Source organism: Phalacrocorax carbo, chromosome 6, assembly GCF_963921805.1.
Source record: "Phalacrocorax carbo chromosome 6, bPhaCar2.1, whole genome shotgun sequence".
Taxonomy (NCBI): Eukaryota; Metazoa; Chordata; class Aves; order Suliformes; family Phalacrocoracidae; genus Phalacrocorax; species Phalacrocorax carbo.
The window spans coordinates 20,757,552-20,781,834 of NC_087518.1; the positions used below are offsets into that span (position 1 = coordinate 20,757,552).

A 24,283-nucleotide genomic window follows, 5' to 3' on the forward strand; every position below is an offset into this window, starting at 1 on the left:
TCAAAAGGGAGCCTTGCAAAACCAGACCTTCGTGCCACTCTCTGGGGGTGGAAAAAAAGCCAGAAATAAGTCTAAGGAATGGGCTGCCTCTGCTCTTCTCTTTGAATTGCTTTCCAGAATGCATTTTTCCCAAAATATCTTAATTGTCTGTTTTTCTGTAGATTATTCTATATTTGTTGATGAGCATTATATTGACATTTTCAGAGAACTGTCCAAAATGGCTTGAAGAACTCTTTGCAGGGCAGGAATACCTCATTTAGAGCCCATCAGTACGTGTGGCTATGGTTGTCTTATCTTCTGTGCATTACTCTGCATTTCTTGACCTTGTATTTCAACTGCCATGGCATTTGGAGACATCCATTTCAGGAGAGCCTTCTAAAGCAGTTTGCATTCAGGTTTAGGTTTGAATGCTCTGAATAAATTTGTATGGCTCAGCAAACTTTTCCCTTCATTATTCCCCTCCTTCCCAGGACATATGAAAACATCCCATTTATCCTGCAACATTACTTGTGAAAACCTGACCATCTACCTCTGTCCTTGGCATCCTAAGTTGTGAACGAATATTAACCCACAAGAAGGCTTCCCCTTATTTCACCATCTTTTACTTCTTTTTTCCCTTTCTTCTTTCTAGATTTTTGTCCTAACATTTCTCCAAAACAATTTTTCAGGCTAATCCTTTATATGAAATGTTTCTGGTGTGGGAGCCTTAATAAATTTCTTTTCAGCAGACAGCATGGAAAAGGTTGGATTTATCTTTTCTTTTACAGTCTTGCATTCCTTAAATATTTCTGTTGTGTTTCAGTCTTCTTTCAGTTTCCAGACTTCCTATTGGCAGACTTCCTATTTCGAAAGTTTTGAAAATTTTAGGGTTTGGTTTGGGTTTTTTTGGCCCAATTTACAAGTTGTTCCTTCAGGGATTTTGTGTGTGTGCGCGTGCGCACACACGCCTTATTAGGGCTTTAAATTTAATTTGCCAATTTTTTGTTTGTTTTCTTCCTCATCTAGATACAATTTTTACTTTTTGAAGGATTTCCTTTTACTCCTGTAGCCTTATTTGCCCTTTCTTTTAATTATGTTGCCATGTTATGGCCATGTCTTAAACCCTTTCTTGATACCGTACATTTTGCCTGAGGGCCTAATGGTTAACAGGTGCCACGGAAACTTCCCTTTCTTACCCTTCCACCTTTTAATTCAAACTTTCTCACTTTTTCTGATTTTTTCCCCTCATTTAAATCTAAATATTATAGTAGTTGTGTGTATTTGTGTGGTTTTTCCAGTCCTGCAAATAGATCGAAGCTGAATCTGTTATGGACACTGTTACTAAAAGTTTCTGTCATCCATTTTGGCATCTTAGAGGAGGTGCTGTGCATGTTGCAGGGCTAAGTCAAGAGCAGGTAGCTTTATTCTGTGTTGCTTTAGGGAATGGTTAACAACCTAGACAAAAAACTGTGTTCCTGCCAATTAAAATCAGAGAGTCTCTTGAGGCAGGGGGTTATAATCATAGATTTACAAGACAAGCTTTCATGAACCATATGCCATAAAAATTTCTTAGCTTCATGCTGTGTTTTATCTTTTGGCTTTGCTGGCATTTCATAAATACAGCACAGTAATTCATGCTGGCAGCTTTACTAGGACAAAGGTCTTCAGTCAAACGTGACTGTGTCAATCAGCTCTTTTACCATATATTTGCTAGAGCTTGGTTATAAGATCTAAGTGGATGGAGGCAGAGGGGAGCAGTTGCTCCTTGGCTGGGGTACTCTACCCATCATACTTGTCCTTTCTGGTGTCTGCAGTATTTTCAAGATTGTCATGACCATTTACAAAGTATATGATTTTTAACATACATAAATGGCTTGCTCACAGTGATCAGTTGGTCCCGGGAAGGAGATGGAGGCCACACATCAAATAGCTAGGTAGAAATCAGGTTGAAGGGATGGCTGTCAGCCTGCTCCTCACTGTGACTTCTGGAGACATTTATCCCATTTCAGCCACCCTTTTTGTGCATGCTCCCTGGTCTTGGTTGCAGGGCTGTATCTCTGTGGCAGGGGTCTTCATTGATGATTTCTTGCAGACCTTTCAAGTCCTGCAATAAAGAGGAGAGGAGCTCTGCAACCCTCTTTACCATCCAGCCTGCAGCATTCCCCAAGCACAGCCACTCCCAGTGCTCACCTGAACTACTGTGGAGTTTGGTATGCTCAGCAAGGGTGGGGGACATTTAATGAGTCCTGCAGTTGGGCAGCTGTGCTGTGCATCCTCCCCTTTGGCAGTATCCTTGGGGCCAGTGGTTGGGGTGCCTGCTGCTTCCTCTCCTTCCAGCTCCAAGGCTGCTGTTCACCTGCACTGATGGTTCAAAGCTGACTGCACCCATACACTGGAAGAGCTACTTCCTCCTTGCTTTATATCTTCCTAAGTGCCCAGAGAGATGCAGACTCTGGATCAGAAATCCAGTGGACCTTTCTAATAGCTCCATGTTCACCCCAGAGATGGTGTTTCTCCAGGCACAGCAGAGCCAGGGCTTCTGCTTTGCATCTGCGCCCTCCTGGCTCTCAGCAGCTAGCTGTACCACTCCTCTCACGCCGTGCAGCTAATTGCATCACGATCAAGAAGTGGCTTCTACTGTGTGTCTGGAAAATTTACATGTAGTTTTCTGCTGCCACAGAGGAAACAAATTTTACCTGACGCTGAGGCAGAATGGATATTGGACACCCAACTTATCACTGAGATATTTTAATGCTTTCAAGTTCAAGATCATAAATGTTCTCAGCAACAGTTATACCACTTGAAAAGGAGACCTGTTCAAATCTTTCAACCGTCAGTGTGCCTGCTCCTGTAAAGCTAGCTCAGAAGAAATCTCTTTGATACATATTGGGCTGAGATCATTACCTGGAGGCTCTTCTGTCTTGCCAGTTGCCAGAGGCTCTGAGGGGCTTGGCCAAGATCCTGACAGTGGTGGCTGCACATTTCAAGCATCAGCAGCTGAAAGAGCGCGCATAGGGGTCTGCAGGTCACTTGGTGACTTTCTGGCTTGCAAGGGCTTGTGGGAGGTGTGCAAGTGTGCAAAGTCTCCCCTGACTCCATTTCAGGTCTTGGGATTCATAGAGGCTGCTCTGGACTCTATGGGGATCAGCTGCCTTGCATTCAGTTGCAAATGTTCATCGTGGACTACATAGGGTGACTAGTAGACATCAGACCTTGGGATTCTCTGGAGAGAAGTTTGGGATGCTGGGCTGGCAGGTATGAGCAGCTCTTGCTCTGGTTTTATGTTGGAAAGTGCCCTAAGGGAAATGGCTGTTAGCTCAACCAGGGCCAGGTTAGGTGCAAATTACGTATTTATTTGCCATATAGCAAAATTACAATAGACTAGAATGGAATAGTTCAGTTGGAAGGGATCTGCAGTGATCATCTGGTCCAACTGCAATTGGTAATGATTCACAAACACAAAAAAGGCAGTGCACAGGAATGAAAATAAGCAAGTAAATGTTTACTGAGAGTTTAAATCACTCATAAACTCCTCCTTTGGTACATAGGATTCAGCTAATAAGATGATAGATGCTTCTCAACAACCATGCTTCATAGAGCAGCATGAGTGACATTGATGTGTTAGCTTGTTGCTGATTCTTGTTTGAACTAGACATGATGCTAATAAGATGGACGATAACTGGTTTGTGGTGGACTGAGGCTTTTCCTAGTCTTGACTTTGCAGTATACTGACTCATGCACCTATAATGTGGATGTAAACTGGAAAACTTCTGGTTCTTGTTACCTTTCCATGGATTGTAGATCTCTGCATTTTAAACCAAGGGAAAACTGGCAACAGCACTAAGTATGTTATCTTTTGCAAAACCAGGGGCCAGAGGCGGAAGGTGGCACACCGTGCATCGCAGTGCTGTTTGCCACATGGCAGCATTGTGCTGGGATGCATTTCCTCTGGGTGAGGTCATTAGTCTGCTATGTTAAATAGAAGTGGCTTATGCCACTGCCTGCCTGGCAGACCCTCCTTGAACCCCAGCCACAGTGGGGTTCAACAGGGCAGCAGAGGACTTGAGGATATCGTGTTTCTGTGTGTTTATGAGAACAGGTATGTGGTTGGAGGTTAGGGACCTGAATAATTGCCCAGATTGGGTGAAAGCCTGAAGCAGGAGATCAAGTTATACTCTCCAGCATCAGGAGACACGCATTAGGGGTGCCTTCGTCACACAGAAAATGCCTGACAGAAACTGTGTCTTATTTGACAGGGATGAAGCAACCCTGCACAGAAAGCTGCAGGAGAACAGGGCTTTTTTCCACTGCTCACAAAAGCAAGTCATTAAATACAGTGGCCTTTCACAAGAGTGCTTGTGTTGCCATCTAATAAAATACTCCCTGACAGTTTCTAGTCACCATTTCATATCTTCTATTTTGTTTTCAGCTGTGTGGCATTCGCTGTTTTTAAATCATCCAGTACACACATTTCCAGCTTGAACTTCTTCCTGCATTGACATAAATGTAAATAAGCCAGGGGTACTTGGATTTAAGCAGGTGCTGATTTTTAATTCTGCAACTGCGTCTTTTTTTGTCAAAGCAGAGTCTGATACAGGATTCCCCATATTGGATGTAGTGCTTTTAGAGCTATGAAGTTGCCACCAATAAAACTCCCAAACTCAGTGTATGTTTTAGCATCACTAGTGTGAGATTTTCAGTGTGAGATTTTGCACGTAATTGAAACTGGAGGCCCTCCACATCAGACACTTCTTCTTCTGTTTATTTATTAAAAGGTTGCATGTCCTATTTTCTAGTCTGACTTGCTAACAGGCAGTATATACCAGCTAGTATTTGATATTATCCCACGCAGCTTCTATGCTAACCCATAAGTATTAGGAATTTTGTTTTTCTGAGTCAAACCCAGTGCCATTTTGACCTAGAGTGCAACTCTCCTTTTGCTCTTTTTTTCTAAATAGGTTATATTAAGTGATTCTTAAAATCAGTCACGTGGATGTTCACATTGGGTTTCAGACAAACCAACTAGGTCAAATCTCTGCTCATAGATGAGCAGCTCTAATACTTGTTCGTTAACCCAGCTTTCCTCTTTTGGGTGTGAGCGTCTACACATCTGCTCTCTTTTCATGCTTCATCTTGATTTGTGTGCTTCTCATACCCTTGGTTCTGCTGCAGGTAACCAGTCATTTGTTTCCTCTCTTTTTCTACTAATAGAAAAAACTTGGTTGTCCCCATTTTGCTTATTTCTGACATGGATGTGAAGCTGGGAGCTCTCTTCCATGGATAAACCCAGCTCTCCTTTGGAAAGCCTGAGCAGAGCATGCTCTTTGTAAAATGATGGTGGTGGTGCCATTTGTTTTCATGTTCTTTTTATGTACTATAATGCAGTAATTATATCAGTTGTCCAGCGAGAAGGGACCAATTTCAGTTGGCACCCGGCAGAGAAAGGGATGCAATCCATGTTTCCCAGTAGGATAAAAGGGCTGCAGCTCCTGAAGGATTTACTCAGACCAAAAATGCCAAGCCCCCATGGATGTGAGCACTGCTGGGGTTTGGTGGCAGCTGAGCAGATGCATGTGGCCACTGTGGCCAAGGGAGGAATGTGAAATTAGGAGAAAAAACAATAAATTAGAAGAAAACCAATACACATGCTCTCTTGTGAACTTTTTCACACACCATGCCTGAACAAGACTTGAGTTACCAGCCTTGCATGTAGATTTTGTGTAGTGTCATTACTACTTGATTTTTTAGCAACAGTGTTAATGGTGCTGACATTTACCTTGTGATGGTTATTGCTCCCAAGTTAGCATCTTGTATGAAAAAGGACCCGTTGACACCTCTTGAGATGCTGGCTCTAAGCTTGGCTCTTGTCTATAAAATTTAGTGGCACCAATGAACCTACTTCAGTTAAATTAGAGCAATTCCCTTCTACAGGCCCTGACTTTACGTAGGAATTCCCAAATAAGAAGGCTGTACCGATATACTGGAACAGGATTGTAAAGCAATACTATGTCACTATATAGCTTTCATCTTTCCTAAAGCTGCTGACATCTTTCACTGGCACTGCCATGCTACCAAAAGTTAGGTTTAGGACAAATAATTTTTTTCTGAAAGTAAACATTAACCAGCAAACAGCCTAACATTTGTTTTGGCTGTAAATAGGATTTTGTTTTTGAAGCCTTCCCAATTCTTGTTATTTCAACGAAAAACTGTAATTTTTATGGAAGGGGAAAAATCAAGCATAAAAATCTGAGCTGCTTGTGACATCTTACACTGCTGAGCTTGATTTTGTGGAGAATGGCTTTGACCCTCGGTTTTCATTAAGCTGTTCATGTTTCTGATCATCTCAGTCAGCTTTTCCCTCCTAGTCCTTTCTCCATCTCCTCCCAGCCTGCCAGGACATTTGCAGCAGCCCTAAATAGAAAGGCTGGTTTCATTTCTGTGCTTGCTCCTGAGCGGAACAAGGAAAGTTCTGTGCCCTTTTAATCAGGAGAAATATCTGATGGAGAAGCAGACCTGAGTACAGATTAATCTGTCAAGATGATTTTCAGCTCCAGGCTATGTGGCAAGCAACCTTGCAGTTTAGCCTCCTCTCTTGCACAGAGCTGAGGGTTAATTTTTGTGGGTGTTTTGCTGTGCTTCGTGTTGGGAGATGGGCAGATGCTTCTTTCACTCTATAGGGGAGGGAACAGAGGTGGTACAGATAAACCACAGAGTTGGGAGTGAAACCCAGGCTTCTGATGTTGCAGACCCAGGACTACCCTACATACTTCTTGATGGTGAAATGCTGTATTCCTCTCTGCAGAAAGCAGAGGCTGGTGCTGTGTACTGCTTGGGCTGGTTTGATGGTCCATGTTCAAAGGACGGTCAAGGGTTCAGCTCCAACAAACTTGGAGACAGTTGGGCAAGAGGTGGAGGAGCAGAGGGCTGGTGGTGGGCATTGCTTAGGCTGGCTGGGCTGCACCAGGGCAAGAGGCTGGCTGTGGCTTGGTTTGACAGCATGTCGGCTTTATGCTGGAAAACAGAGAGAGTTTTAGGAAGCAAGAAGAAAGCCATAAATTTTCAATTTAAAAATTAAAAAAAAAAGGAAGAAAATAGCATCTTCCCAGCTGCCCAACCTGCTGCTGACTGTGGGCAGATTAATAGAGCTCCCCGCCTGACCTCCTCTTGATAAAGTATTCATAGACAGAACATAAAAAATTGAAACCTCAATGGTATAATTGTTAATAAGATTAGTCAAATGAACTTGGTATTCTTTACTTGGACAAAATTATAACCCGGTTTGTCAGTGTGAGAACACTGCTGAATTTGGAACCTGCGGAGATGTTTAACTGTTCATCACCCAATATTTCTAATTCAACAATTAGGGTGGTGCAAAATCAATACAGCCCCCATCAAATGGGTGAAATCCTGCCTTGTCCTGCCATCTCAATCTAATTGTTAACAAGCAATCTAGTGGCATTGGGGGGAATTTCTTTGGAACTGGTTAGCAGCCTGATGCTAGTCCATGTTTTTAGCAGTGATAAAGATGGCTGTATGGAAAAAAGTGGATAAGTCACCATTCGGATTTGTGTAACAACAACAAAAGGGTTCATGGATGGGTATGAGACATACACAGAATGTTCAGCTGATGCAAGTGAGAGACAGCCCAGCCCATGTTACAGGATGCCTGGGGCATCTTAGATAATTATAAAATAAATAAATGCAGGGATGATATAGGTGCACAGGGTGGAAACACTGCTGGGAGCAGGGTAGAGATGGTGCATGGCATTTCTTTGCACCTGAAGAGATGAAGGGAGCCGAGAGAGAGCTCCATCCCAGGCTGGGAGAACATCTCCAGAGCAGCACCATCCCTCCAGGCAGCGAGTGCCCAACTGTCCTCCTTCTTCTGCACCAGGAATGATGCCCAAGGCAAAATAACAGCATCTTGTATATTTTTTCTCATGGGTTTTTGCTTTTTCAAGAGAGCCACAGACACTGTTTTGGGCAGGAAATGGGATAAACTTGTCTGTGCCTTGTGTGACAGCTCTTCTTGATGAAACACAGCTTCAGAGGTGTGGCGCTCCTCACATTGTTTTGCTGCAAAAAAAATCACTATGCAAAAATTTCACTTTTTTAAAGAAAAGTCCTTGAACTAAATAAGCCAGACTTCTAGTACTACTAATACCAGCTGCAGAAATAGGTAGTAACTACTAACATACTGCTAAACACTTCTGCTGTGGGTAGCTGCTGTAAGTTTTTTCCGTTTCTCACTGAGCTGGGAAGTGAAACTGTAGTTTAGCAGTATTTCTGTCATCAGAGACAGTTTGGAGTCAGAATTCCCATTTGGTGGCAAACATTTGTTTCATATCAAATGGGGAAAAAAATTTTTTGAAATTTGCAGTGGAATAACCATTCTCTTGTTCCAAACAAGTTATTTGACTTTATATACCTTAATATTTCAAATAATTTTATTTCAGTGTTCTTTAATAAATTATAATACATAAATGCTGTTTTTATAAGAATTAAATTTAAGGAGAGAAAATGCATTTTGCTTTCTGACACTACTTTCTCCCACTGTCTGGGACTGAACTCTCCCATCTTCACCAGCTTTGGATGCCATACATTTTTATAGGGTAGTAGCTTTGCAGTCCTCAGTATCAGGAGGCAAATCCCAATTCAGTATTCGTGATGGAAGCGTGCAAATGGCACTTATTGCATGTGTTTTGCTGCAGGGCCAGGTGGGTTTGCTCTTTAGTCTGGAGCACATCAGTTACTCCCGTATTGCTTTACTTTATTATTATTGTGTGATTCCTCCTTCAGAGAAGTGGGTTTCAATCTGCAGCCGAAATGTATTCCCAAAGTGCTATTTTAATATTTATTTTCATCTGACTTCCTATTACTGTGGCAGCATGCACTTTGGATTTTATTAGTTTTATGCATTTAAGTTCCCTTTTTAAGCCTCTATAAGGTCAGACCCTGCTTGGGTAAATCAACAATTTATTAAATTTGAGATTCTGAGTCACTTTTTTTTCCCTTAAACAGCTGTAGATTACAGGTAGTAGGGGCATTAGGACTTCTACCTTTTTGAGAATATTTGATGAGCACATGCAGCAGATGGTTCTGTTACCCAAAACCCCTGTAATTACATAAACATCTTCCATTACAGATTCATTCTCATGCACTCATGGTCCATCAGCAGCACATTGCAGGGTACCTGCACTGAAATAACATGGGAGGTGGGGGTGTGGGACCTCCTGCCATGCTCTCCAACATGAGAACTCAAAGCTCTTGCAGCTGAAGCTGCTCCAGAGCTCCCTAAGGCCACTGGACGCTCTCCCCAAGCTGTGGGGTAGCAGAGAAGCACACGCTGCAGGGTGCTGAGTATCCTACACAGGTTATGGGGACCTCAGTACTACTCCTTCCCAGTAGTTAAGGTTTCACAGGGCAGTTTAGTAGCCTGTCCTGGTGACCTGATGCACCCCAGCTGGTTTTCTGCCCAGCCAAGACTCATATCACCCAGATAAGGGTTCAGCTGCGGGGGCAGCCAGCCCACGCAAGCCCCTGTTCCCCACATTTTAGTAATGATTACTAAAGCAGAGATGATTTGCTCTCTCCTAATTTCCCACTGCTGTGGCCCCTGGGAAGCAAACCCTCAGTTGCTTTCACTTGTGACTTGCATGGGGGCAGCTTGATAATTGAGAAAGCATAAGTAGTTCTCCTGCCCCTTTTGGGTTTCTGAAGGGGTTTTCCTTCAATAGATAGGGCTCATTGCAGTCTTTTTGTTTGGCAGCAACTCATAAAATTAGGTTGTGAGAAGATGCTTTAGCATGCATTGGCCATCTCCCTGCAGAAAGGGGCCCCACAATCTGCAAACTAGAGTTACTGTGCCTCTTTGAGCACTGGTTTGTGCTGGAGAAGTGCTAATAGGGACCCCTAGGCTGGCAGGAGGCTGAGCTGCCCCAAACTTCTCATTCATATTTTCTAAGCAAATTTCCAGCTAAAGTTCAACTTGGAATATGCTGAATAATTCCATTACATCTCTGCCACTGGGTTATATAAAAGAAAGCTAAAATTATGCCTTGTTTCATAAGGTAAAGCGTATCCTTCTGCGGATCTGAAGTTCCCCTGGTTTGCAGCGTGGTTTTGCCATGCCTCCTTGGCTGAGCTGGGGCTTCAGGTGTGGAGAGGGTGCTTTAGATATTTTCTGTATTGATGGCATAATATGAATGTACTAAACATGGCTTATTATGTGTATTTTTAATGGTGTTTCAGCATGCCAAGGAGACCAGAGCAGCTAGATCAGGCTGCAGGCCAGCGGTCAGCATCCCCCTCCATTGTACAGACTGCACCTAGTTCCCAGAGCCCCCAGGAGATGAGGGGCCAGGGCCAGTCTGGACTGCCAGCAGAGGGACAGCGGAGAATGCTGCAGGTGGACACCAGGAGCCAGGGGTCAGGGAGGTCTCCCTCAGCATCACCGGATCGTGGCAGCACCCCTACCTCTCCATACTCACTCCCGCAGATCGCCCCGCTCCCCAGCAGCACGCTCTGCCCCATATGCAAGACAACGGAACTCACCTCCTCTCCTGGCCAGCCGAACTTCAACACCTGCACCCAGTGTCACAGCAAAGTCTGCAACCAGTGTGGCTTCAACCCCAACCCACACCTCACCCAGGTAATGCTTCCTCTTCCTTGGGCAGCCTTCCCGGACAGTTCAGGTGGGTGGTGGGGTGGCTGCTGCCAAGGTTTGCAGGGAGAGGTTCTTGTTTTCTCCAAGCACAGAAGTTGCACTTCTGCTTTTGGCAGCTGCAAAGCATTGCCCAAGAGCAAGGGCTCTGCTGGTTAATCAGGCAATAATTGTGATAATGTGAGCTATGATGAGATAGAGGAGGTAAATTAGTTAAAGGGAAGTGGTAGACCACCAGAGATATCCAGTCTCTGGTGCTGGGACCCCAAAATGCTTTGCTGAGGTGAGGTTCCTGAAGTTGAAGGACTCAACAGTAGGAGGGGAGCAGAGGGGTGGTTGGCAACCCTGAGGTGGTGTTTGTCTTAGACCCTGATTCCTCCCAGGTGATGATGTTTTGGTGGTGGGTAAGTTTCAGACAACATCAGGCTTGGTGGCAGGAGAGAAGTGCAAAGTCGTGCGCAAGAGGATGCCTTGCTGTGGGGAAGCATTTTACACCATGTGGGATGTTTGAAATGGATGCGCCAGGTTCCCAGAGGCAGATCTGGCAGCGGTGGTGAGCCAGGGGTGCTGGGGCTGGCTGGGGAATAGGGGTCCCTGTGCCGATCCATCAGGTCAGAGACCTCCACACAGGATGGGAAGGTGTTGTGGTTCAGCCTCAGCTGGCAACTAAGCACCACACAGATGCTTGCTCACTCCCCCACCCCTGTGGGATGGGGAAGAGAATCGGAAGAGCAAAAGAGCGTATGGGTTGAGATAAGCACAGTTTAATAATTACAATAAAATAATAACTATAATAATGATTATGATAATAATGAAAATAATGTTAATATAATAAAATGGTAAAGAAAGGGGGGAAAAAAGGGAAAAAAACCCACAGAAACACAAACAATACAGCCGCTTACCACCCGCCGACTGACGCTGCCTGTCCCTGTGCCGTGATTGCTGCCTCCCTCCCCCTGGCCAGATCCTCCCAGTTAACATACTGGGCATGACGTGACATGGTATGGAATATCCCTTTGGTCAGTTTGAATCCACTCTCATAGCTGTGCCCCCTCCCCTCCCGGCTTCTTGTGCACCCGGCAGAGCACAGGGAAGCTAGAAAAGTCCTTGACTAGTACAAGCGCTACCCAGCAACAGCCCAAACATCTGTGTGTTATCTCAACATTTTTTCATGCCAAGTCCAGAGCACAGCACTATGCCAGCTAGAGTGAAGAAAATTAACTTTATCCCAGTTAAAACCATGACAGAAGGGATGTGGATACTTTTCCAGTTGTTAAGAGGCAAACCATGGGGATCCCTATTTTCAGGCTTAATAACAGAAACCTTAAGCCATGCTTGGGAAGGCCACTGTGCCACTTCAGTGTGTGAGAAAACAGGATTTAGGCACTGAAGTCCCCTGGGTACCCACGTTTTATTGACAGTGGCCATTTCTGCTAAGCATGCAATGCTTGCTCCTGACACCAGAAATAGTGGTTTCTAAACACCGTTGTTTGAGAGACTCCTGCCTTCCCATCCCTTTCACAGTGGAAGGAGAGTTGGGGTAGCTGATACCCCTGGTATAGCAAGACATAATTAGTTGGCTGCTGCTTTTGTACCCCTGTAAAGAGGTACTTATCCCTCTGAAGATCAGTATAAGGTCTCAGACCTTAACAGGGGGCCCTGAGGTGGAAATTCAGTCTCCTGCAAGGAAATGCCATGGGTCACACTTCTGTTTCACTTGAAATTTATTTGCTAAACACTTGTTTTGTTGTCCAAGCATTGCATTGAAAGTTGACCAACTACACTGAATAGTAGCAGTTAAACAGCAAATAAACAAAAATGCACCAGTTGCTCAGTTTCTGGTCAGCCTGGACCTGTCTCCTTTGCTTTGCCCCCAGAGCTTTCTGCAGTGGCCTCTACCCTGAGTGTCTCTTATAAATACCCATGTTAAAATGTGTGCATGCACAGAGTTTCTGCTTAGCATCTCTAGGCTATCTCTTAACATCGCTATGTCTCTATGCCCTCTGAAATGTGATTGACTGTGGAGCATTTTTAAACATCAAATCTAAAAAATCAAACTTGGGATGAAAACAATGTGGGGGTTTTTTGTTTGTTATGAGTTTAATATACAGTTCAGTAGCAAGCACCCTTATGACTTATAAGTAGGTCATTGAGGGAGCTGGAGGATGAAAACAGTAGTCCAGATTGCTGTTTGCAGCTAGTGTTGGCAGCCTGTGTGATGGGCTGGCTGGGGGAGCAATGATGGTTACTGCCTTGTTGAAGTGTGACTAGTTTTCCTCAGCATAATCGCTTGTGCTGCTATTCTAGAGTCACATAGAAAGGTGTCTGAAGCAGTCTGGTGGCATTAAAAAGGGTTAGTGGGAGGCAGCTTGGAGGTTGCTCTTTTTCTTGATGGTAGGACCTGGCTTGGAAAGGACCTCCAGAGGCCTCCTAGGCCAACCTCTGCTCAAAGCAGAGATCAGGAGAGGAAGCTCCCGGTTTTATCCAGTTGGGTCTCAGAAGCTCCCAAGGATGGACCTGCCGGTCCAACATGCTTCACTGCTTGACCGTCCTCACAGGGCAAAACATCCATCCAGTCTGGTCACTCAAACCCAGCAGGTGCTGTGGGCGGCTGCACAGTATTGCTAATGAGAGGATTTGTGGGGTTGCATTTTCCATTTGCATTTCCTTATGAATATATTTTCATGTGAATAGTTGATGTTTCTACTTTGTGCTGCAGTAGATAACTTTTCTTTCCACTTTCAAGACTTTCTAGCAGGATTAAATCAGAGGAAATATCACATTTCCTAAGAAAGCCAAACCCAAGAAAACAAAATTATGTTTTACTTGGTACATCCTCTCCTGCACAGTCTGTGGGACTGCCAGAAACTGCAGGTGTGGTGAGGTGGGAACTCTGGTACTTGTCTGGCATAAAACAGCCATGTGCATTCACTTCTGAAACCCTTTAGAGAGCATGGGGTTTCTATAAGCTTGATGTGTCTCTTATACATATATAATATTTTAAATATATGTATTATAAAATAGCTTTTTTAGATATCTTTTCTGTATATATAAATAAAATAACAGGCTTGGTGTATGAGTTGTAGTCCATCACGTTCCACCCTGCCACTTACAAGCAGCAAGAGCAGATTTTTCAGAGGAGGGTTAACTTTACCTCCTAGCAAAACACCTCAGCCTGATAATTAGGGGATACCTTCTGCTCAGAAGCTTATACATTCCTTTGGAAAATTATTTTTCTTTGCCTGATATCTTATTTTATTCCTCTTCATGTGGCTTGATGGTCATTTTATCTTAAAGGCAAGTAATGAATTTCTATCATGACAAAGCAGTAGGCCTTTATGGCATCTTGAGTTGATCACTTGTTGAGCAAAAAATGAAAATAAATCTCTTTTGGTTTTTATTTGCTGTCTTTTTACTCCTTTGAGCACCAGCTCATTCTTGTTTCACAAGACTGGGCAAACAGAGGTTCCTGTCTGCTGTCGGTGTGACTCAATATTTTGCATGTAGATAATCATATTCTTCCCTCTGTTCATCTCCATGCTCCGAAATAACTGCTGTCATAATTTTCAATTTGGTTGCATGCTGTTGTGCCACTTTTCTCATTCATTCACTTATTCCTGAAGGTCAGTGCTCTTGTCATAGACTGTTATTTTAAGCAAGGGGAAATGTGAAGCAGGAAGCTACGATGGCACAATTGAAGACAAGAAGTTATGAAATAGCATGGTAAAATTTAACAATTTGCTTACACGTCTGTGTAGGAAATAGGCTTTTAAACGGAGATGTGCTATTTTGAATGCAATGTTGCAGCTCTAACGTTCTAGTAGGATTTTTAATTTCTCATTAAAACCTTTTTTCTAGTTTTCCTCTGTGTTGTCTTTGAGGTTTTTTTCTTTTTTTTTTTTTTACAGCTTGTTCTGCAGGACCGTACCAGCAAGGCTGTCATCTCCTCTGCGGGGGGGAATAGCTTGGTTTCAAGCTAGTACAATAGGTTTAGAAAATCATCTTTTTATACATCTTTCACTTTGTAATGCTGCTTCTGTGGCTTTTGCCTGGCTGATCCTGCAGCATGTTCATCTGATTGGATTTGCTCTGTTTGGTATCAAAAAGAGTGACCTGCAGGCATTCTTTCTGTTTTTCTGGGGTTTTGAAGTGCCATTGCACATTGCTAATTTGAGAAATTAATTTCTTCTTCAGTGTTCTCTTAAAGTTTTGGGGGTTTCTTTTAATTCGTTTCCTCCCCATCCTGAGTGCTAAACTGAAAAAATTTAGAACTTGGTTTTGATTTTAATCAAGAGCAGTGGCACAGCATTAAAATATGTGCTTTATTTAGTGCTGAAATGAAGCTCAAAATGTCCGCCTGCCTAATAGGTTTGCTTGGAACTGCTTTGGCATTATAGAAAACCTTTGTGTTCCTCCTTATGTTGCCATTATGCTCTTTTCAATTTGAAACCTTGTTTGTCAGATGCAGTTTTCATAAGTATTCAGATGCACACAATAGATATCTTTTCCTCACCCTGAATAAAAGGAGCATATTTATACATGTATGTTCTTCACCAAATTACTTTCTTTCTGAAGTCCCTGCTTTTGTCCCCAAGCCATTCTGAATGTATTTGCTGTATTTGTAACTATATGAAGTGGTAATACTTGTTACACTTCAGTTCTGGTCCACGTTTTTAGCTCTGCTTGAGAAGACTAAAGAGATTATTTGTACTTTTTACATTATGAATATAATGTAATATGAAATATTTAAAATATTTCAAAAGAAATCTGTTCCCTACATGCTCCGTGCCATGTAAGATCATTGCCAACCTTTGATAATGGACCTTTGGCAAGTGAAATGTAAAAAGACTCAGGGACGATTAAAAACTTGCTGGTTGGTTTCCAAACAGTGGTCACGGTTGTTTTTTCAGGAGAGGAAAACCTCTCAGCAGCTCTTGAGAAATCTGTAGCAGGAGGAGAAGATATCCACAAAAATAATTTGAAGTTTTTAGGTAAATATTTAAATTTTATTAATGGAATGCACACCATCAGCTGAGGAGGTGAGAATGAAATAACTATGAATAAGTATGAATGTATACTTACAGTATAGGGCTGTATTTATCCTATCATAATATACCAGTTGCTGGTTTTCTGCTCAATACTGTAAGAAAATTCAGGTAAAGTGGAGCAAAGAAGAAGAAATTAAGGAAAGCAGAGGAATGACAAGGTGCTCAGCAGAGCATCTGGTATGAGAAGCCGTGCAGGGGGAGAGGGGCTCCTCAGCGCTGGAGGGATAGCCTCGGTCCAAAACCTTCTCCAGCCCAGCTCTTGCCAGAATGAGTGATGCCTGCCTGCAGCATCACCTCATGCATTTAGCAAATTACTTAAAACAAACAAACAAAACAAAAAAACCCTAACCAAAACAAACCCCTGAATGTCACAGAAATTGTGAAGGGGTTCATATAGGGTTTCCTAAGAGCCTGTTTCTCATTTGGTTCACTGTCTCAATTTTATACCTTGCAGCATGTTAGTGCCTGACTTGCAATAAAACCTGCCTGTTTTGTGAAATTAAAAGCCCAATCTGAAGTATTTATGCTTCAAGAGGCTTTGGCTTGACTAGTGACCACTGGTGCAGTGGCCCGACAAGCAAAAGGCTCTGCTTAGGGATGCCAGGGGTGTTATTAATTCTACATTAAAATGGTGGCCATTATTAATAGCAGTAAATCCCCAATCTCTTCCTTTCACCCCTCTCATCTGCCTGTCATTCATTGAACATCCAAACATTTACAGGTCTCTGATGCCTGCTGTGTAAGCATGGGCAAAATTCCCATTGGGGTTCAGTGGTTTAACCCTGGGGTCTAATACATGCTGAAATGATGTGGTGGGGAGTAGCTGGGTGCAGATCCCTTGTGGTCTGTGTAGCCCTGAAGTTGTTGGAGCATGACTGTAATTTATGTTTTTGTAATTTATGTGGCTTGAAGCCACGTTTTACTGTATGTTGTGCTCTGACATGCTGCCCAATCCTTCCTGGATGTCAATGTGGCAATTTCTGGGACTGTGTCCCTGACCAGTGAGCTTTGGGGGGTACTAAGGGGTGAGCACTGGAAAACTGGATGAAAAAAGGGTGAATATATTGCTTGCCAATAGATAATGAAACATGATTTTTACAAGACATTTAATCTCCCCTGTCTCTCTCTGTCTTTTTAAACAACCAAAGCTGTCCTCCTTCCTGGCTCTTCACTGAGAAGCTGTGAGGTGATGCTGACATGGCATCTCCTAAATTTCCAAGTTTTCTCTGGGTGCGTCAGCTCCAAGTTTGATTTATCTCTTTGCAACAGGACTGATGGCAGAGGAGGAGCTGTGAGATTACATTTATGTGGTCTATCCTTTTGCTGAATGGCAAAGCCAACAAGGTTTTCTCCTGCCCTTGGGACCTCACCAGCTATTTATTTTCCTGGCTGAGAAGTAGCCTCCAGCCTCAGCTGTTGGCATGCATGCAGCACTGCATCTTGAAGATGTGTTACTGTGCTCGTGCAGAAACGCCAAGCTGTATTTAGAGATTATAGTTCCCCCTTCCCTTAAAGAATGGGTGATGGGTCTGAAAAATGCTGGATCTCAAAAAGCAGATCCTATAGTGGGATAATATTTAACAGTCAGTGTTTCTCTGGTATGGCATCTCCCAGGTGTTGTGCTTGTAGTGGCCATGGTAGAGGAGTGGGTAGCTGGGGAGGTAAGGCTATAGGGCTGGCTGTGTAAGCAGTAGTCCTCCCTTCTGTGTACCTTTCAGCAAGTTCAGGAGTATATTTTTTTCCTCCTGTGATCAGACCAAAACCCAGAATGCCCTTGGGCAGGCAGGATTTATGTGCTGCTGTGATGTTAGACAGCTCTTTACGGGTGTACACGGTAAGGTTGCACCCTATATCCAGCAAGACCCCTGTGTTGCTGAGTCAAGTTGCCTGTTTCAGAATTATTTCTTTTTTGAGATCATCCTTCTTCATGCTATAGCTGTAAAAATAAACCTGTGATTAGCATTATGTTGCAGATCTGGGAGAAACTTTCCATTGGATCAGGTTTTATTCCAATTTGTTCTTTGTATGTTAGCAGAGCACCAGCCAGCAGGGACCTGTATGTGCTTTGTGTGATGATCTTTGCAGGAACCAGGGCTCATCATGGCTGCTGCCTTCTCATAAGGATGCAACAATTTGGGCTGCATCTGCCCTGAGAAGCGCCTACCTGGGCCAGGATGCTTGGCCTGGTCTGCCACTGTGGGGCAGCTCCCATCTCTGGTGCTTGGGATTAGTGTCTGCAGCATGGGCTGGCTGGGACCAGCGCTCATTGGGGATGTGCCCACTTGAAGAAGCCCTACAGATCTCTTCAAGAGCACCTCGTGCTGTAAGCACAACAAAAAAGCAAGGCACTAAAAATACACTGTGATTGCAGCAAATATTCTGTAATTTTTTTTAATGGTGAGAAAATGTTGATAGAAACCTTGAATTTATTGCCCTGGACCTCACACCTGGGGGGTGAGGGGGGTGGATGTGTGGGTGGGTGGGGTGGGGGGGTTGTGTGTGGGTTGTGTGTGGGTGTGTGCATTTCCCATATTTTAGCCCTTCCTCACCATTGCCCTTCACCTCTTAATCACCTTATCCCTACACCAAGTATCCCAGCCCTCATTTCATCCTGTATCTGCCATGTTGCAGTGAAGGATGCTTCTGATATCTCTTGCTTGGACTCTTTTTTTTTTTTTATTGTTTATTTCTGCTCTATGTTTTTTTAATGGAGTGGTTAGCACTGCATAAAGCAACTAACACAAAGCTGGAGAGTAGAATACTTGTACTTGCTGAGGCTTTCTACATATAAATGTCTCCTTTGCCTTTTTGGCCCCTGCTGCAGCCCAAGCAGGGTTTTCTCCCAGCCCTCTGCAGTGACATGTGACTTGTCTGTTTGACAGATTGCAATCCAAGTTAGAGGCAACAACAAAAAAGAAAGCTCATGAGTAATTCTGGCTGTTCCTTCTAGTATGCCACCTTTTGCTGCGCTCTGTGTAGATGATTCAAATAATGCAAAATTCACATGCAGAAAATGTCAAAAAATATCTTGGCTAAATGGTTCCCGGTGACTAATGGGACTGGTGTTGCTTGCAGTGCCTCCCCTCTGCTGACGGCTGGCTCCAATGAGCCATGGCAGCAGGGATCTGACTGCAGGGACACACAAAGGTCTGCAGTGACATGTTAAATTGTTCAGAAGGGGATGGGAGAACGTGGCTTTCTGCACACTGGAGTGATGCTGTGGTGGAAAGGGCAATAAAAACAACAGCAAGTAAAGATTAATACTTCCGAGAGATGGGAAGTGGCCTGCTTTCTTCTTGGCATCTTCTGTCACTTGATAAATACCAAGCCCAGTACGCCACACTTGCTGAGCCACCACCACCCTGTGCCATCCTTCTCTTGGTACATTAAGTTACAGCAAGCTGTTTGCTTGGATGAGACGTGGTTTTTTCTCTAGCTCTCAGCTTGTGTATCACTTTATCATTAAAAAGAAAAGCAAGCTGAGGATCAGAAGCAGCTGTCAGGCTCTCCAAAGCAGAGCAGAGTATCGAGTCAGAGGCTCCCTGTGTATTTGAAAGCTTTGCTGTGTCTGCTACTTGCTTTCAGTTCCCTCCCCTGGACATCCCCAGGCAGAGGAATAAGATCATTTACAGCCTGTGGTGGTGGGTGGAGCTATTTTGCTCATGTGGATGCTACTCAAGGTTTTGCTACTGGTCAAGCACGTGAAACCTCACACATGGTTAAGTGCTGCTCTGGATCCCGCTCACTGCACACAAAATATCCCAAAGAGCAGAGATTGCACAGGACTTTATAGCCCTCGCTTGTACAGTTTTGATTGCAATGTGAGCTCGGTGGTAAAATGCTGTGCTGCCTTTGGGAGCAGTTGGGAGGAAATTTCAAGTGCTTTCAGTGCCTCAGCAGGGACTGAGTTAATCCCAGCTGAATTAATTCCTATTTACTATCTTTCTACAAGCAGCAGAGAGCAGGGTGGTTATAATGGGAGGTGTCAGAGGCTCCCTGCTAGCATCTGCTCTGCATCCCCTACATTGCTGTCGTGGGGGTCATGTCTCCAGTGCAGCAGAGGGGTGCCTGGCAGGCGAGCTGCAGCACAGGAGGAGACATCATTGATGTGGCTCTTTCCACCCTGTCTGGTAATGATGTACAAAGTTCGTTTGGTCCTTAAAGATAGCAGTGCTTGGCAAAGGTGGTGACATCTCAGCAGTATCTCTTTTGACCTGAATTTTAGCTGATCACTGATGCTATTTATAGAGCTGTGTGGGCTCTCATCACCAGAAAACCAGCTTGCTTCTTCCTAACCCTGCCTCTTGGCCATGGTCATGTTTAGGTACTGAGAGGGCATTTATGTAGTGTGGTGGACTGAAAAGTATTAGACTTCTGAAAACAGCCTGAGACAGCAGTTCATGCCTGCCGAGGTGTTCCTCACCACTTTTAATTCAAGCTTGTACAGCCTTGCTCCTGGATCTCACCCTCCTGGTATACCCAGCTCCTCGTATCAGAGAGGTAATGTGCAGCCGTGCTCCTGAGCAGCCCTTATCTGAGGGGATATGGTGCTAATTGGACTATGAAGACTGGTTATTTTAACTCTTATTGAAAGGCCATTTTATCTAGGCAGTAAACCTTTTGATCAAGGACAGCTAAAGGGTGGGGTGTTTCAGTTCTGGATTTGGTTCATGTTGTAAATCGGCTATGCCTTTGGCTTGGCTTTCTGCTCCAGGTGAAATCAAAGCCAAGTTTTTGGAATGGCTCAATAGGGAAAGATGTGGTCTCAATGGGATGGGAGTAGACTATGCAGCAGGTCTGTGGGTTTAAAGGTTTGTCAGGATGAGGTAAGGCATGGACATAACATGGCACTAAACCAGCTGGAGGTCAGTTTTGAAGACTGAAAGGCCAGTGTGTCCCTCCCTTTCCTCCCTTGCCCCCTGCCCTGCCCACTTTGGTGCCCATCTCCTGCATCTTAATTGAGCCTCAACTGCTTGTGCAGCAGCCCTGCTGCCTGGTCATGGAAGTCCTTCAAGATGGGAAGAAGACTTAACGTTGACTTTTTGCTCTCTCCCTACCTGCTCTGTCACCCCCTTGCTGTGTCCAAGCCACGTGGTTAGACTAGCCTGACCCCTGGGTTGCAGACGTCCATGGAAGAGACCCAAGTGGCGGGCAAGACAGAGATGCCCATCAGTCTTATGGAGAGGAATTTTGGTGCCCAACTACCCCCAGCTGCCCTCTCCCCCTCTTAATGAGCACGATACAGCATTCCTGTTAGACGGAAACAGAAGCAGAAACACTCAGGCTCATATGTTCAGCAAAGCCTAGATTATTCTGAATCATCCAATATCCTTATCAGAGCACTACAGACGGTGCTTGCATCAGTCACAGCACAGGCTAACGGAGTCAGTGGCATCACTCTGCCTGTTTTAATTGCCACAAGCGAGCAGCTATTTGAAGCCCTGTCCCCAAAGAGCGAACAAGCTTGTCACTGCATGTAACTTGACTTTGCAAGAAATATGGGCTCAGCAAGCATTCCCTATTAAAAGCCTGCTACGGATGCAAACATATAGGGGTATACGTATAGTGCAGCAACCAGCTAGGCATGCCAGAGTGGTGGCACTGCTAGGCTTGACTCTAGGAATGGGAACTCCTCTTGGGATTTTAGTTTTGGGGCTTTTTTCCCCTCTCTTGTAATTGCAGAGTACCCCAATGCATAAAGACATAGGCAGAGGGTGAAGCTGGAAAGGCCATGTCCCTGTAACTCCTCAGGTGTGGGGTTCCTCCAAAACCAGCTTCATCATGGCTCTGGGCCACACGTTGATTCTGCTTAGCCCCTCCTGTGCTCTCAGATGAACCATATCTTCTTTCTTCCATAGGAGACATCCCATGTTTCTCCTGATCTCCTGGAAGACACTGCTTGCTGCTTCTTCCCCTGTGAAGAGTATGATGCCCAGCAGATAAAATACTAGGTCTAGTGGAAAGATCTGGCTAAAAACTATTGGTCTGTGCTAAAATTACCCTGGGGACCTGAGGAAGAGTTGAATTAGCTGAATTTCTGGATTCCTCAGAAATAATGAGTATACTTATTGTGAGGAAAGGCTTATCCTTGAGCACACCTGCCTCTGTTTTGCCTGCAATGGGCAGTGTGTACTCCATATACTGCAGAACCTTTTGAGCCTCAAAAGCAAATACCCCTGGTGTTTGATGTAGCACAGCATGCTAATGCAAGACCGACAGTGCTGGGGCAGAGGAGGGGTCCTCCCCAAAAGGTGGAGCCCAGTTAAATGGAGCCCTTGCACCCAGACATGTTGCTTTCATCTAGTCCTGAGCAACCTGGCCAAGGGACCTTTGGCAGACTGGGGTACAAATCCTGATTTTTTTTTTTTGGTCCCAACTCAGTACTAAGATGCTGGGCCAGGCTAGCTAATGCCCTGAAATTGTATTTTACAAACTCTACCTTATGTTCTGACCTGCTGTATTAATTTTCCAGATTATATGATTGTGGCTTTCAAATTGGAGAGCGCTTTGAGAGATATCACCAAACAGGCATGCTGCTGCTGCCATCTGTCTTTGAGCTGCTTCTGGGATCCCATTACTTGCTCTCAGCAGACAATCGTTATCGCTTTATTGAATTAGGAAGAAAAAACCTTAGCAACTTCTGAAATATTGTTTTCCATAACTAATTCCACATGCTAAATTCTTATTGAGGCCTGGGGGACGTGTTGAAATAATGTTTTATGCAAATACTGGGCATGAAGTTTTTACAGGTCTTCCCAGAAAAGTGCCATGATCTGACAGTTTTGAAGGACATGTCATTTGGAGGGCTCCATACAGCTCCAGCACCACTTCATTAAGTGATCTCAAAGCCATGCCACCCCAACCAGGAGCTGCCATTGGATGCTACGTTACTTTTTGTAAAAAGTGAAGGCTTCATTGCCTCTCCTGATGGTTCTGGCCAGCTTAAGCTGTTGCTCCAGGTCCCCCTTCTTCTCCAGCTGGCCCCTTTTCCTATGTCTTCCGATTCAGGCACTTGCCCCATGCCACCCAGCCTGCATCCTGGGAAGAAAAGGTCTCAGCACAATGTGACCCACTCCCTGTGCAAGTGGGTCACTGTACACCAATGAGCAACATCCCCTGAGGTCATGTTGCTGAGGTGATGAGGCCATGCATGGTGTGCCATTTTGCATGCCAATGCCTGCTGCATGCCATGGTTCAGACTTGCTTCTCCTCCTTTCCTTTCTCTGCAGAGCACTAGGAGCCAGCCTAGCCAGGCATGGGAGTTAATGCCAACAGACAAGGCTGTGAGCAGATAAAAGCTTATGGGAAGGTGGTATTTACTTGGTTGTAAAATGTTTTCCCCTCCTGGTGCACAGTTCTGCTGCTTCCCTCTTGCTGGCCAATCCACCCCTGATCTGCACAATTTAAGGCAGTTTGGGACTGATTGCTCACAGTCGGTGCAGCTCCCACTGTTCAGCTGGAGGTTTTGATGCACAGCACTCAAAAATCAGGAATAAGACCTCTCAAGCCAAACACCCAAACATGGAGGGGGCAGCAATCACTCATGGTTTCTCACCTGTGAGAAATGCTCTGCAGATCAGAGAGGGTCCTGGTGGCTGGTAATTACACCTGAGTCGCCTGGGTTTGAGGCTGGGGTGCGGTGACAAGATTTATTGTTTCTGTCCAAAAGCAGTTTCTAATTGGCATTGGAGCAAATCAAAGTAGGGGTGAAATCAGCTTGAACTGTGCAGTTTGTCCTCTGTAGTTTCCTTTCTGTCTGGATGGGTGCGGTGCAGTTCCTTGAGCACTGCAGTTTGCACTGCCTGTCACCTAGTCCAACGTGTTCCTTGTCTGCGGCAGCGACAGGACTGGTGGAGGGGACGCAGCTTGGAGGTGCTGGGTGCATTCAGCACCTAAAAATGATGTATTGAGCTATAGGGTTAACTAAGAAATGCTTTTATAGAAGTTGTGCACATTTTCAAAAATGTCCTGCCAGAGGCATAGGATGTCTGCCTGGAGATGGCTGTCTGTCACAGCTGTCATGCTTTCATCAAACAAGTAAAAGAAGCCTTTTTTTCTTTGCCTGACAAGTTAATTTGAGACTTCATTAAACACACATAAAACACATTAAGCTTAGTTGTTGGCTGCGATGGCATGGACAGATGTCCTTATCGAGGAGCTCTTACATAATTTGTTCAAATGAGCAACCTGATTTATTTCTCAGGTGTTTATTGCTTGGGGTTCCATGCACCACTGTGTCCAATATCTGTCCATGTCTCTTTCAGTCTTCTCTTTGCAGCTACTGGTGCTAGAAATGTTACCGTATCTCAGCAGTGGGAGTGCTCTCTCAGCAAGGGGGACCCTCCCCTTGCGCTGTGGGGTGCAATAGGTGGTCAGGGGACAATAAGGGGCTAAAGGCAGCCTTAAAATAGCAGTTGTCAGTGGTGTGTTTGTGCAAAAATGGTGTTTGTGAGAGAATTCTTGCATGGTAGGTTGGGGTTTTTTTGGGTGGGTTTTTTTTTGTTTTGGGGGGTTTTGTGTTGACCCAAAGCTGCTGCTACTTGGAGATCTTTCAAAGAAAAGGTAAGAAGCCCAAAAAGATGGAGGAAAGATT

The 24,283-nt window shown here is 44.4% G+C and overlaps 1 protein-coding gene across 1 annotated transcript in view; it reads left to right on the forward strand.

Annotated features, from left to right (window-relative positions):
* Positions 1–24,283, forward strand: part of BSN (bassoon presynaptic cytomatrix protein) — a 106,249-nt gene that overhangs the window by 13,486 nt on the left and 68,480 nt on the right. Inside the window, exon 2 of the mRNA XM_064454145.1 lies at positions 10,231–10,630. Coding sequence (XP_064310215.1) covers positions 10,231–10,630 — 400 coding nt within the window. The remainder of the gene's footprint in view (positions 1–10,230; positions 10,631–24,283) is intronic.